The following is a 13,954-nucleotide window of genomic DNA, read 5'->3' as shown; positions in this document are numbered from 1 at the left end:
ATTACAAGCAATATCCGTGACCAGAAAATCTCATCAATAAACCCAAAAGCCACTCACCGTAACGGCGTCGTTCAGCAGGGACTCGCCAAAGACGACAATGTACAGGATTTCGTTGACATGAATCTCCTCAAAGACGGCCAGAACAGCCACCGGATCCACGGCGGATATCAGCGAGGCGAAGAGGAATACATCCATCAGGCCGGGGGTCTCGTTCTCCCCGTAAATTCCCATCATTCCGCAGGCATAAAGGGAGCCACCTTCAAATTAAAATGCAGAAAAATCAGTGAATGGAAGTGGAATGCAGGGCGGAGTGTAATTTATTTTCCAACCCATCAATTTCCCAGAGTGCTGTACTCCTTAGACATAGCCTTAATTAGATACCACCCCATCCAAGCCAGTCAATCGATGGCATTGACATTGCTGCCAGTCGCCAGTCGCCGGGCTGCTTGTTGTTTTTCAAAATGCATCTCCAAGTCATTCAAGTCAATTGATAAGCGACTTCTTTCCGGGAATAATTGAATTTGCAGCGACGCAAATTGAATGTTTGCAATAATATTGCTAGTGTGGCGGCTCTTCAAATTGGTTCCACAAATTGATGCGGAAAAAAAAATGTTGAGAAGCATCCCATAGTTTTCCATCTGTTTATGGTAATATTTACATTCGGATAACTTTTGTTTTTGCTTTTAGAAAGCAGGTACTTTCTTCAAGGGTATTATAATTTCTGAAGTCTGAAGCTTAAAACCCAGCGAAAAATTAATTTCCGACCCCATAAATCATATATATTCTTGATTAACATAAAAAGCCGAGTCGATCTAGCTATGTCCGGTTGAAAAATAAATTTTCACAATTGTTTCCATTTTTTGAAAAAAAAAAAGATAAGATAAGATAAAAGATAAATTGATTCCTTTAAAACTTTATATTTAGTATGCAGATTTATTAACCTAACAAAAACTAACATCGGAACGCTTTCCGAACTAAAATTAATGCATTTTTGGCTTAGTTATGAATTTTCAAACATTGCTGTGTCATATAAAAACTTTTAAATTATGAATATATTCTCAATAATTTAAATACAAAAAACTTCCCCCCGAATGAATGATCATCGAGAACAATTAAAACCGTCACATCATTGCAATAAAAGCCAATGCAAAATAATTGAGGCTTTATGCAACTCACTTGCCTTTTGTTTTATTATGTTTATTACATAACAATAATAAAATATCTGAAACGGACGAATGAATAATGGCTATGGAATTTCCACTTTTCCGAATGAATCGCGAGAGATAAGTTAACAGAGCGGCGTTGTCGGCTTTCATTGTGTGATATGTAATCCAATTTGTTAAGCATAAGTAATTGCCAAGTCTGGTTTCTGGGAGCGGGTAAATGTGGCAACTCGAGCGTGTATCCCCCGGATTCGCTTCGCGTTTGCCTCGTGGTGCGGTCATTCATCTAAGTGGAGTCTCCTCCCAAAACCCCCTTCCATGCTATCCCCTCATCTGGATTTTACCCATGGCATCTCTCTCTGCCCCCTTTTGTTTTGTCATCGGAGGAGCACATCAACATTAGCGGTGGCAGCTTCCCCATTCACATCAATCGCCAAGCTTTGTTGTTACACTCTCGTGTAAATCACTTCTAAGCGGTCATCTAGTTACGCCCCCTCGCGTGCCGGTTAAATATTTATATATATTTATGCACTTGGAATAAACTATATCAAATATAACTTGTAGTAGATAATAAGTGTTGCAAAAGTTTAGGATTTTCTGTTAAAGCATTTACATTTTTTAAAAGGAAACCCCTATTTTGTGAACAGAGTCAAGTTCAATTCGAAAAATATTCAATTTTATTGAAAGTAGAATAGGTTCAATTAAGATTTGAAGAATTTACTGAAATTTGACTGCAATAAAATTATTTTTATAGAGAATGTGACTAATGCGATGCCATTACTTTATTTTTATTTATTTAATTATCTATATATTTTAAGATGTTAGTCTGACTGAAATCACCTTTTTTCCCTACTTTAAATGCTCATTTTTTTGAGAATATCAAAGTTTTTAAAATCTCATAACTAAGCCAAAAATACAGTAATTTAAGCTTGGAAAGCTTTTTTGTGCTAGTTTTTAAAGGGCTAACAAAACTGCATAAAATTTAAAAAATAATTTTTTTTGTAAATTTTTGACAATTTTAACGATGTAACCCCTTATCTTTTTTTTCAAAAAATGGAAACAATTTTGAACATTTATTTTTTTGCCAGACATATCTACTCAGCTCTTTACTCAGTGTTAATTCTGATCAAGAATATATACGATTTATAGGGTCGGAAATGATTACTTCACTGCATTTCAAGCTGCCGACTAAAATTATAATACCCTGCAAGGGTGTACAAATTCAGGGGTGAAAAATCCATTTAAATTTGTAACCTAAGCCTTTTTCTGAGTGTAAACTAACACAAAAAGCTCTAATGATTGTCTCATTTTATTTTTAGACAAAACAACAAATGGCGCCTCATTATTACGATACTTTTGGCTAACATACAAAGGCAAAACAAAAAAAAAACGTATTCCAGTAATTTAGCTTTCGTATAATTACTGGTGCTGACCGACACCTATTTGGTTATTATTAACTAGTTGACAAGTACTGTAAACATATTTATTTGTTTAAAGTACAAGCTAGTCGCACTTGAGATGAGTTTAAATATTGACTTGGCCACCTGACAGTCTTTTTATAAATTATTTGTAAATGAAAAACTTCTCAAGGGAAAATGTTCTTTCCAGAAAAAGGCAATCGAAATCCTTTAACAAATACATGTATTGATTGCAGTTAATAAATTTAGCTAAATTTACTCTAGATACTATTTGCCCCACCTAAGTCAACAATATATTTTATTGACAACAATTTCCATTGACCGTTTTTCAGACTGACTTCGATGGATGGGATTACATGGAATGTCGTTCGCCTTGCTCCTACCATCCATCTCTACCTTTGTTTATTAAGCCATCAAACTCTAAACGATGGACAGGACAATTCCATCTTCCTCCCCCAAGGACAATGACCGAATCCTTCTCAAGTTTCCGTTAATACTCACCGATGGTGGCAATGTTGAAGATGGTACCGACCACGGCCATCAGCAGGATGGTGCCCAGGTTGTCGAAGAATAATCGATTGGGCATAAAGTAGCCGGCGTCCAGGATAATCGGTGGCAGCATATAGAAAAAGAAGGTATTGGGCGTCAGTGGTGATACAGCGACATCTGTGCAGAAATAAAGCACCACACCGATGACCACGCCCACCACAATTAGCAGGCAGGACTCGGGGAATATTAGATGCAACTTGGGCGTCATATGGAAACCTGCAAGATAATATTAACAAAAATTGTATATAGTAAGTGGAAATTATTACTAGATAAACAGGGAAATTCTGCAACGCATTTACAGGTTTGTGGTTGTGTGTGAGATCCCCAAAAATATTTTCCTTAATTACAAAATGCGCAGCCATAAAAGCAAGAAATATTCCCTCGTTCATTTTTGGGGAATGATGGGGAATTTGCATGCAATTTCTTGGTATCCATTTTTTGCCCTTTGACCTCTTCTCCCTTTGTTGTTTTCTGCTATTTGACTTTTAGTACTTTTTTTTCTCTAGCAAATATTTTGGGTTCAAGGGCAACCAAAAACCGAAGGATAATTATGCCTTGCAAATGAGGCACAACACAAAAAAAATAGAGAATGAAAGGAAATATTCGCACAAAAAAGGTAAGGTTTTAATTTGCATTTTTCTATTAGGAATTTAATGGTAGAAATTCAAGAGCGGGATTTAAATATTTAAGTAAAATGTATATAAATAAGAACAAATGATGTATATTATTTATTAAAGGTACTATTTTAACTTGAACCTAGTTTAATATGTTCAAAGAACCATCACTTATTCTGAAATTATCCTTGACAATTAAATTAAATCCACATTAAAGTTACATAACAACCTTGAAACTGAAACTTGGGTTCTTAAATAACATTATTTCCCTCGCCGGGAAAACCTTATCTCCCCTCCATTTTCCCTCAAGTTTCCAATCGGCCTTCGCTCAAGTTTTTCTGTTTCAATGGCATTCGCAATGATTGAAGCCCTATTTTCGGCCCTGTTAGCCTCTACTGCCCGCTGGCCACTGATTCAATTGCAGCGGCAAATTTTCGTGAAATAGAAATTGTAATGGAAAAACAGGGACCTGGCGCCAGTGTCCTTGATGGGTGTGTGTGTGTTAGAGTGTGGAAAATGGATTTTCTCTCTCTAGCCAAGGTTACGGGCAGGGCCACTAGATAAACTTGTCTGGTTCGAGGCCCTCCCAAAAAAAAAACAACGAAAATCAGAAAATCAGAATGGGTAATAAAGTCTCGAGAGGCTTGGTGTAAATGATAAATGCACAGGCCCATTTGTTGCTCGAGGGGGAAGGGCAGGTTCAAGGCCCCAAATGTTCTGCGGCTTGTTGCACACGCAGTCAGCGTGGTCTTATGCAATGTCCTTCGGCCAGGACTCACTCACATTCACACCCACGGAACAGACACACACGGTTACGTTACGTCGCCAACGACTTGACGCAAATCTGCATGACGATGATGGCGTCGCCAGTCGTAGAAGAATTACATAAACCATATTGATTTTGCTTGGCAACAAGAGCTCAGGGAAAAATATACCAAGACACCCACGTCGAGGAAAAGGAGCAGCTTTGGCTCCAAAGCGGGAAATGGGAAAACGGAAAAGAAAAGGATGCGCGGAGCAGCTCGGGGAAACCTCTGCCGGTTTTTCCGGCAAAATGCCCTGATTGTCCGCTGATTAGGCGCAAGCTAATCCTGTTTTATTGGCCCTAATTGAACAAGCCGGGCAACTGGCTTAAACACTGAGAGTTTTTTGTGAGGTATCAGCTTATATGTATGTACATCATATTTAATTATTAAGACATACTTTCCCCACATAGACTTTCTAGTAATTAGCTTTCAACATATATGTATTTCAGTAGTAATGAAGTTAAGTGCTAGTACTTTAATGATAAAAATATTCAAAAAATTCCAAAATACTTGAAAACTCAGTTATGTAAATACAACACAATTTTCTCTCTTAAAAAAACATAATATAAAAAGAAAAACTTACCGATTTTGGCTATACTGGCCGACAGTATCCATATACCAATGATAAAAGGCGTCTTAACTCGGCCAAAATCCACGCTGGACAGTGGATACCGGGTCATCTTGTGGCCATCACTTCCATGACCATCCTCATCCTTGGCCTTCGCCTCATCACCACCAGATTTCAGTGGTTCGGCACGTGGCAAACGCAGTGTGGGCGTGGCCTCCCCTAAATCCACATCCAAGGCGGTTGTCTGAGGCAGCTGGAAGTATAATATAATTCGGGCATTAGTGGTTTTATAATTGGCAAACATCTAATCCAGAGAGAGGGAAGAAAGATAAATGCGCTTTGGTAAATTTTCCAATACCCGCCAAAGTAAATATCAAATATTTACACCGTTGCTGACTAAACTGCGGAAAATTAAATCCAGATCGCAGACATGCCTGTGGAAAATATCGGGGTTAAGTTTCCTCCATTTGTGGGTAACACACGCCATCGAAAATTACAATCAATTCCATTAATGACGCATGCGAGCAAGCGAACAAAACACGGAGTGTCAGCGCTTTTCTTTTATTTTGATTTTGATTTTTGTTTGCCGAATGAATCGTCAGCGTTTCCACAATGTCTACAGAGCATAAAACTCCGAAACAAACCCATTTGAAATGTTGATCTAGGTCAGTGTGAGGCACTTAGCATGTTGTGTGTGTCAGCGGTTCAATGAATAATAAATCGCGCACTGAGGTTAATCAGTTTTGATACTTTCCAAAGACATTGAAACATATATTCGTTTTATATATGCATATGGTAATTAAATGGAGCTTCCCACAAATTATAATTGTGACTTCGTCTACAAGTTTATTATCGATATCTATTTATAGTGACAACAGAGACCTTTTTCCCTTAACAGAGAATGGGTTTAATAAATCAATCTTTACGCGGAATGTTGATAAGAAATCATGTACAGATAACTTTGGTCATGGGTTTGTCTAGTCTCTATAAAACTGACATTCTATCAAAAGGATTTTTACCTTTAGACACATAATAAATTAGAGGAAAACCTAGCACAATCATAAAGGTAGGCCCCATAGCATATATTTGATTTATATATCTTTTTTCTGCATTAATATATACATTTCATAGAAGCAAATAAGTCAAGTCAAGGCAAGGAAAATGTTTTTATACTGAATTTATGTCCTACATGAAAAATAATAAAGAAAATCTACTTAAATGGAGTTTATTTTCTACTTGAAGTTTTTTAAAATCAAATTAAATATTCTGATGTTTTCGTGAACCTAAACCTATTAAGAATAAAGCCAGAACTCAACGTAGCTTAAAATATTTAATTGCATTTGACAAAGTTCGAGTTCACACCACATCTAAAGGGGTTTCCCACATAAACTAGTCGATATTTAATTAGATTTATCAGTTAATTGCTTCAATTAAGAGTTTAGTTTATGGCACTTGCAAGCTAAACTAGCAAAAAGGGAATGTAAATACAGTAAAACTTTCCTGTATGAATTTAAAAGTTCGAAATAGTTTTCAAAGACAATTTTTTAGATATGGAAATAAAAGTATACAAAATCTTATAACTAAGCCAAAAATGCATTAATTCTAATTTGGAAATCGTTCCTATGTTAGTTTTTATGCTGTTAATAAATCTGCATACTCAAATAAAAATTTAAATAAATTTAATTTTTTGGTAAATTTTTGAAAACTTTAATGATGTAACCCCTTATAAAATTTTCAAAATTTTGAAAAAAATTAAATTTTTGCCGTACATAGCTAGATCGATTCAGCTGTTGATCCTGATTAAGAATATATATGCTTTATAGGGTCGGAAATTACTTTTTCACTGCATTTTTAAGCTTCTGACTGAATTTATAATACTCTCGCATAAATCTTTAAGGTATCTAATTCTACATAAAAAGTTTAGAACTCTTGAATATATTGTCATTAAATTTTATAGTCTCTCTTTAAGTTTTCGCTTTATCTCTGGCTTCACAGTGAAAGTGAAGTCTGTCCGTAATTGCAATCGAGTAAAGAGCTTTCGTTGCACACAAACGCACACCGGATGTGCGGTAATGCCAGGACTTAATGGCTGCTCAACCGGATTTGGTATTTCGGATTTTGACTATGGCTTTCAGGATACTTACATTTAGCTGGGTGACCGCATCCGTAGCCGCAGAGGCAGAACTATCCTTGCCCGGAGCCACGCTCACAGCACTCGTGTTGGGTCGTCCCTGGGTGAGTCCAAGGATGAGGAATACAAAGCCAAGGAGCAGCATCCTTTTGCTGTAAATGCCACTCCTCCTCGCTCGGCTGGATGTGCAGGTTGTTGTTCGTGTATTTTGTGTTTTGGTTTCATCGCTCGGTGGTGGTTGTGCCGCAATTGGATCGGGATTTGCTAGCTGAGGATATATGGGAGGGATTTTGTTCCTCCTCCAGCAGGCACGCCTGGCCAGATTCATCTGCTGCTGCAGCGCCGGAGTGGCACTGTCGTAGTCCTGCTCCGTGCTTTGGTTGCTCATTGTGTGTGTTCCTTGGGTTACCTCCTCACTTCCCTGACGATGATCCTGGCATGCTAGTTAGTGTCCTTCTGTTTGGGTTAGTTTCTCGTCCTCTGGTTGTGTATCTCTGCAGGGAAAGGGGTTCAAACAAAAATAATATTTATTTTAAGGTTTGACTTTATTTTTGGTTATCACAGCGGATCACTAAACTCGACCGACCTGCCGCAATAACCAATTGAAACTGGTTAAAACCCACGAATTTCACCCAGCTCGAAGACTTCAAGCTGAAAAATCCAAACCCATTCACCGAAAAAATCACACGTTTATATTTGTTCTTCAAATACGCATCGGTTTCGGGTTAAATCTTTTTGATTTTAATCTTTCTTTTGCAAACATGAAATGTGCTAAAATCAAGGTAAAGCTTTCAATCGATTTTTGCACGTGATTTCATACTAATCAAGGCTTAAGTGGGTGTGGATTTATTTTGTCAGCTGAATATAGTATCCCGAAATTAGATCATCTACTAAAATTATATTATTCAAAGTTATGTTGTAATATTATTCAGTATTTAAAGTTAAATATACATAATATAATACTTTACAGCGGCAAGATATTTGTGATATATATTTATATTCTGTTTAATATATCCGGGATTAAAAACATAAGGTTTAAAATCAATAAATATAAGACATATTAAAATATTGATAATTGATAGTTTAAAGACAATTAAAATATATTTTTAATTTTTAAAATAATCGATCTATCAATCTTAAAATATTTTTGGGTTGAACGAAATGTGTTTATTGATATTTCATATTACTTTTTTTATATAATCCATATATATTTTTATTTATAAATAAGATAAAGTAAATGATTAAAGATTAAGCAATTCCTGAACCTCCAAAAAAAAAATGTGAAAAATCTCCCGTAAATTTCCATTGTTAATTCGCAAACTCTTTGCAATAAATCCAGTTAAAGTATCATTGTTTACCCACTTGGCCATTTGGTTTGCTCTAAGATCTATAGACTAAATAAATTTCTATCAAGCATGGCGATAGACAATATTGATTTTTCGAACTGGTTGGATCCAGTGCACTTAGCGCCATGCGAAATTAGCGAGTTGATACCAATCGTAAACATGGCAATAAACCAGAGTAAACGAATGTCGAATTTCAAACCAGCAGTTCGTCCTCAACGCTCTCGCGATAAGAACTGATTCCAAGTTATTGGCGAAATTAAATTAGTAGAAGCAGCAACACATCGAGGCTTATCTATCGAGTGCTTAAATAAACGGAATATATAGCAATTGGCTTCCACAAGTGTCGCACACATCTCATTTGGGAAACTGATAAATTGGAGGGCAATGTACCTGAAGCGGTTCCCATGTCATTTTCCCAGCTCAAGTTCCCTTCGGTCAATTGAACCTTGTTATTTGTCATTATATCAAATTGAAGGTCAATTTATATATGTTGGTCTTGCTAAAGGGCTTGAATTTCCTAGGATTTCCCAGGGCTTTTCCACTACTAATCCCATTTTTGGGGTGACTAGATTAGCGACCACAAAAGTTTCAAGTTCACTGACTTCAATTAACGGCTGTTCACAGTCAACCAACTAAAATCGGCTTAAATTAAATGGTTAACAGAATTTACCACAAAATCTGCCAGAATACAGAGTGGCATTAGTGCAAAATCGTTTGATATAATTAAGTGATTAACCCAAGAACAGTGGAGATTATGGTAAATAAAGCTCAGTAAATCTTGTGGAAATTAACAAGTTCAAACTTAAGTAGTTTTGAACCCTTTTTTTAAAGATTTTTAAATGTAAAGTGAAAATAAATTGTAAAATATTTATATTAAGCTTCCCTTTTAGCAGCTGACTATGGAAAGTGGATATAAAAAACTTTTTGACGCCTAAAGGAAGCCCGGCTCAAGTTTTTGTGGCAAGGCTACTCTTTTGACTGCAACTTCCTTGAAGTTTAACAAACATAAAAGTGCATATAACTTTTTGCATTATCAATTGAAAAGTTCTCCTTTTTCTTTAGCCCACTGTGTGGAGAATCTGTTTCCCAGTCTTTTCAGATATGGCCACAACTCTGACCCAAGAGTCCTTGGGCTGGAATGAATTGCGCCACGTTTTAATTGATTTCTTCGCACATCGCCGGCCACCAGACACCCCCCGAAAATGTGTTAATATTTAATTTGGGTTTACTTTATGCTTCAGGTTCACTTCCCTGGGCTATATAATCGTGAATCGGATTGACGCCCCTGCACCCTTCAATTCTGCCTCAACCATAAATTTGTGTGTTTATTTTGGCCAATGCGGACTGGCGACTTATTCCCAATTCGAACGTAAATATTTGTGGCAAGGATTTTCGGTCTTTCATGGCCTGTGGGGGTTCAGTTCAAGTTTAGCCAGCGGAAACAATTTATATTTCAAAGGTCAAACGATTTTCAAAAAGACTATACTATACAATACTATATAGATTGGCGAAAAATAACCAATTGGGAATACTATATATATCTAATATGTGAATGCATGATGTATATTTTGGCCAGATACCAAGAAAATGTATGGTCTGTCCATGCCAAACATTTTCTTTTCTTTTTTTGCAAATGTAGCAGAGGAAAATATTGAAAAACGTCTGAAAAATTTATATTTATTTTTATAATACAAGGCACTGTACCTGGAATAGACCATATTGCATTTACTGAGGCGAAGAGACCTTGAAATGGAACTAATAGATGTATACTTTTTGAACCCCTTTAAGTTTTATTATAATAGTATTTAATAATTTTTAATTTTGGATAAAAATACATTCGGAAAATCAATATTTTCTTTAGAGAACAAAGATCTGTGGTGACTGTATAGTTTAATTTATTTCCTATAAAATATGTTAGTACGGGTTTTCGTTTTCATGGAAATGCACTGCCTGCACTGGAACAAGTTTTTCTTGAATCGATTATATCAAAAATTAATCCTTAACTTGTGGTTTTGATCGATTTTACTTCGGAACTTTCTAGCCAAAGGAACACCCAAGAAATGTCACTTTTGCCACCCATTAATGTCAACTCTATTTATTTTGTTTCCCCAGGTTCCTGAACTTTGCCCTGTTCGTTTTGAGTTTACAAATCGATAACATGCGCCACAATGGAATATGGAAAATGCCCAGTTACAGGGCGAAATTATTTATAAACAAATCAAACTCAATTGATTTGTGAAAAATGCATCAGTGACTGCAAACAACAATAGCCGCGGAAGAATATAAACCGGTGGGAAGCCACTTGAACTGGTTCAAGGCGATTATCCGAAGCGCCAAAGTGGTCGAATGTATTTAACTTGGCCCATAACTAGGCCAGTGCATCTGGCAGCCAGACCAATTTAGGCCAGAAAATATCATAAAATGCTTATAATTACCAACAGATGAACAAATATAAGGAAATTCTGTTCTGATGCTAACTTGAATAATGACTGTTTACGAGCGAGAAATATAAGAAAAATCCATGTGGATGGGTTTCCTGCATCCGTAAATTATTTTTACTGCCGCGAACAAGTTGCAGCAAAAATGAGTGTTTTATATTCTGCTCGATTTTATTCCAATGTGCAATTTTATTTAATACAGAAGGTAAGCAACAGGTAGGTTTTTATCTATTTAAATGTGTTTCAAAGCAGATACAGAAAACATTTGAATAGATTCTGCTCAACAAAGGTATTTAATATTTATTGGCATTATGCAGTCAAGTGCTCAAGCTTATTTATTTAATGGCACGACTTTTGTTTTTGCACCTGTGACATTGCAATGTATAGTTGGAATTTAAAATTAGGGTATTATATTTTCATGACTAAAGATATTATCTCAAAGGTGAGTAAGGTGAGTACTCCCTTAAGTGATTACAGCAATTACTCAGAAAATAATATACAAGTTTCCTTGAATTTTTCATTACATTTAATGGTAGTTTACTCTTAACTCAGTTCATCTTACATTTTATGTCTCAAAGGCATTTTTTAGTGAATACCCATTAGAATTTCAGACACATTTCTCATCCTAAACCTAATTTAACTTGACATGTTCAATTACAAAAGTCAATTTTGCTCAGTTCAAGGAACATTACACATTGCCCTCCCCAAAATCATTTCAAGCTCATCATCTTATTTGGAAAACATTGAGGGAAATATTCCGTCATGTGCAGACCCTTTTTGGCCACACACATACAGCTAAAATAATAAATGCTCATCTACATAAAAGAGTTGGAAAAGTAAATTTACATGCATGCAAATATATGTTATAAAAACCAGAAAGGAAACTGACTTCGGGATGCCGAAGCTTATATACCCTTGAAGCTGCAAAAGAATTATTCATTTACATTTTTATTAGACAATTTTTTAAGAAAATCAAAGTTTAAAAAATTCATAACTAAGCCAAAACAGCATTAATTTCAATTCGGAAAGCGTTCTCATGTTAGTTTTTATTCAGTTAATAAATCTGCATACCAAATATAAAGTTTTAAAAGAATCAATTTTTTATCAATTTTTGATAATTTTTTTTTTTAATTGGAAAAAATTGTGAAAACCTTTTTTTTAACCGGAGATGGCTAGAACGATTTCGCTGTTAATCTTGATCAAGAATATATATGATTTATATGTTCGGAAATAATCCCTTCACCGCGTTGCAAGCTTCTAATTAAAATTATAATACCCTAAAGGGTATATAAAAAAGAGTACAAAATAAAAGGGAAAAGCTACAAAATGAACAACAAGAAATTGAGACAAAAATCATTTTGCGGTTGCGACAAAATTTCTGCCAGAATTTCAGACTGACTGACTGACAAGTGGGATTGATGTTGGTAACCCGAAAAAGAAAAAAAGAACTCAAATCACAAATGGCATTGAAATTGCCCGTTGGGGGTTTCGTTATATTCTTTGCTATATATGTATATACACTGAATCATATATATTGTTGTTAGGGAGCACCATCAAGATGGTCGATAAGGGTGTCAACCCTTTACTGGGATTCCTGATATCGTTGAAAACAGGAAATACTGATTGCAGATATTTGATTTAATAGGTTTAAGTTTCATTATAATGCGTAAGCACCGTCATAAAGGGCAACCAAACCTTGATGATTTCATAAATTAAATAAGGAAATATTTTACTTAAAAGCTAGATAAGAATACAAAATTATTGAAAGTGAGTTTTTGAGACTTAAGAATTGTGGGAGCAAGTGCTTATATTATATTTAAAGATTTATATTTAATAAACAAATTAAATTAAATAACAAAATACCTTTGCCTGAACTTGTATCTTTACCTTGAAAATCCCAAGAAAAACATTCTAAAATTAGATATAACTCCACCTTAAAACCTGTACTTTGAACATGACCAAATTCACTTTGAACTTTAAGCTGACCACCATAACTTTAAGTCACCTTGCTTAAAGTAGGCTTAAAAAAACCTAAACAATTATTTTAAACACACTACTTAAGTCAGATTTACTTTTATTTATAATAAAAAGTATTTCCTACAATGAGATCACTCTTTATATTGACTTTTGATAAAATATTTCCAGCATTTGGTCAGCTCCAAACTGGACGTAATTATAAGCTTAAAAATCGATTTTGTATATTTTTCCCTAAGGTCTCTAAATGGATTTTTTGGCAGAGCTTTTGGTGTGTGGCTACTTGAGATATTATTGTGTTCTGCTGATAGTAAATATGAATAATTTGCGTATCACAAAAGGCATTATTACAACGATTTCTGGTCAAGGTCTCTAATGATTACGGTTCATCATAAATCAAATATTTTTCCTTCCTTTACACAAGGACACGTCAAATGTTATCAGATGGAAAAAAATATGTGTATAAATGAGCATTAGTTTTTGTGGTTTATATTGTCAAAGTGATATGCACACACTGTCTAGCAGGTGTGACATTTCTGTGGGATTTTTTGATTGATGGAGCTCAGAAAAACCCAACAAAATATGTAATTGGCATTGATTGTTAGGGAACAATAATATTTTTCTGGGAAGAATATCATGACACATTTAACCGCGTAATTATTTACACTTGTTGCTCAGTGAACCGACTAATTGGAAACATTTTTACAACAACTACTGACCAGAGATAAATGGGTTCAAATTATTGAAACAAGTTAGATAACAAACGAATAATGTTTACATAAATGTTCATAGATAAATCGCAGCTGTATATATGCCTCCGCTTGGCCATATCTTAATTTATTGGCTGATAATTGATAATGAAATCAACTTGATTGACGATTTAATCCCAATACCACATTTTTTTTTTTTTTTAGACATTTCAACCGACGCTGTGAACCCCATATATA

The 13,954-nt window shown here is 35.2% G+C and overlaps 1 protein-coding gene across 50 annotated transcripts in view; it reads right to left on the bottom strand.

Moving 5' to 3' along the window:
- Nucleotides 1-13,954, bottom strand: part of Nhe2 (Na[+]/H[+] hydrogen exchanger 2) — a 37,143-nt gene that overhangs the window by 16,949 nt on the left and 6,240 nt on the right. For all 50 annotated transcript variants that reach the window (XM_086832441.1, XM_086832458.1, XM_086832446.1 and 47 more), the window contains exons 2-5: nucleotides 7,263-7,743; nucleotides 5,134-5,371; nucleotides 3,083-3,346; nucleotides 58-257 (exon numbers count right to left, since the gene is read on the bottom strand). In XM_086832441.1, coding sequence (XP_086688567.1) covers nucleotides 58-257; nucleotides 3,083-3,346; nucleotides 5,134-5,371; nucleotides 7,263-7,637 — 1,077 coding nt within the window. In that variant the 5' untranslated portion in view covers nucleotides 7,638-7,743. The remainder of the gene's footprint in view (nucleotides 1-57; nucleotides 258-3,082; nucleotides 3,347-5,133; nucleotides 5,372-7,262; nucleotides 7,744-13,954) is intronic.

This window comes from Drosophila serrata, unplaced genomic scaffold, assembly GCF_035046125.1.
Source record: "Drosophila serrata isolate PLE 108 unplaced genomic scaffold, ASM3504612v1 contig_249, whole genome shotgun sequence".
Lineage (NCBI taxonomy): Eukaryota > Metazoa > Arthropoda > Insecta > Diptera > Drosophilidae > Drosophila > Drosophila serrata.
This window is presented reverse-complemented; position numbering and strand designations above follow the sequence as displayed.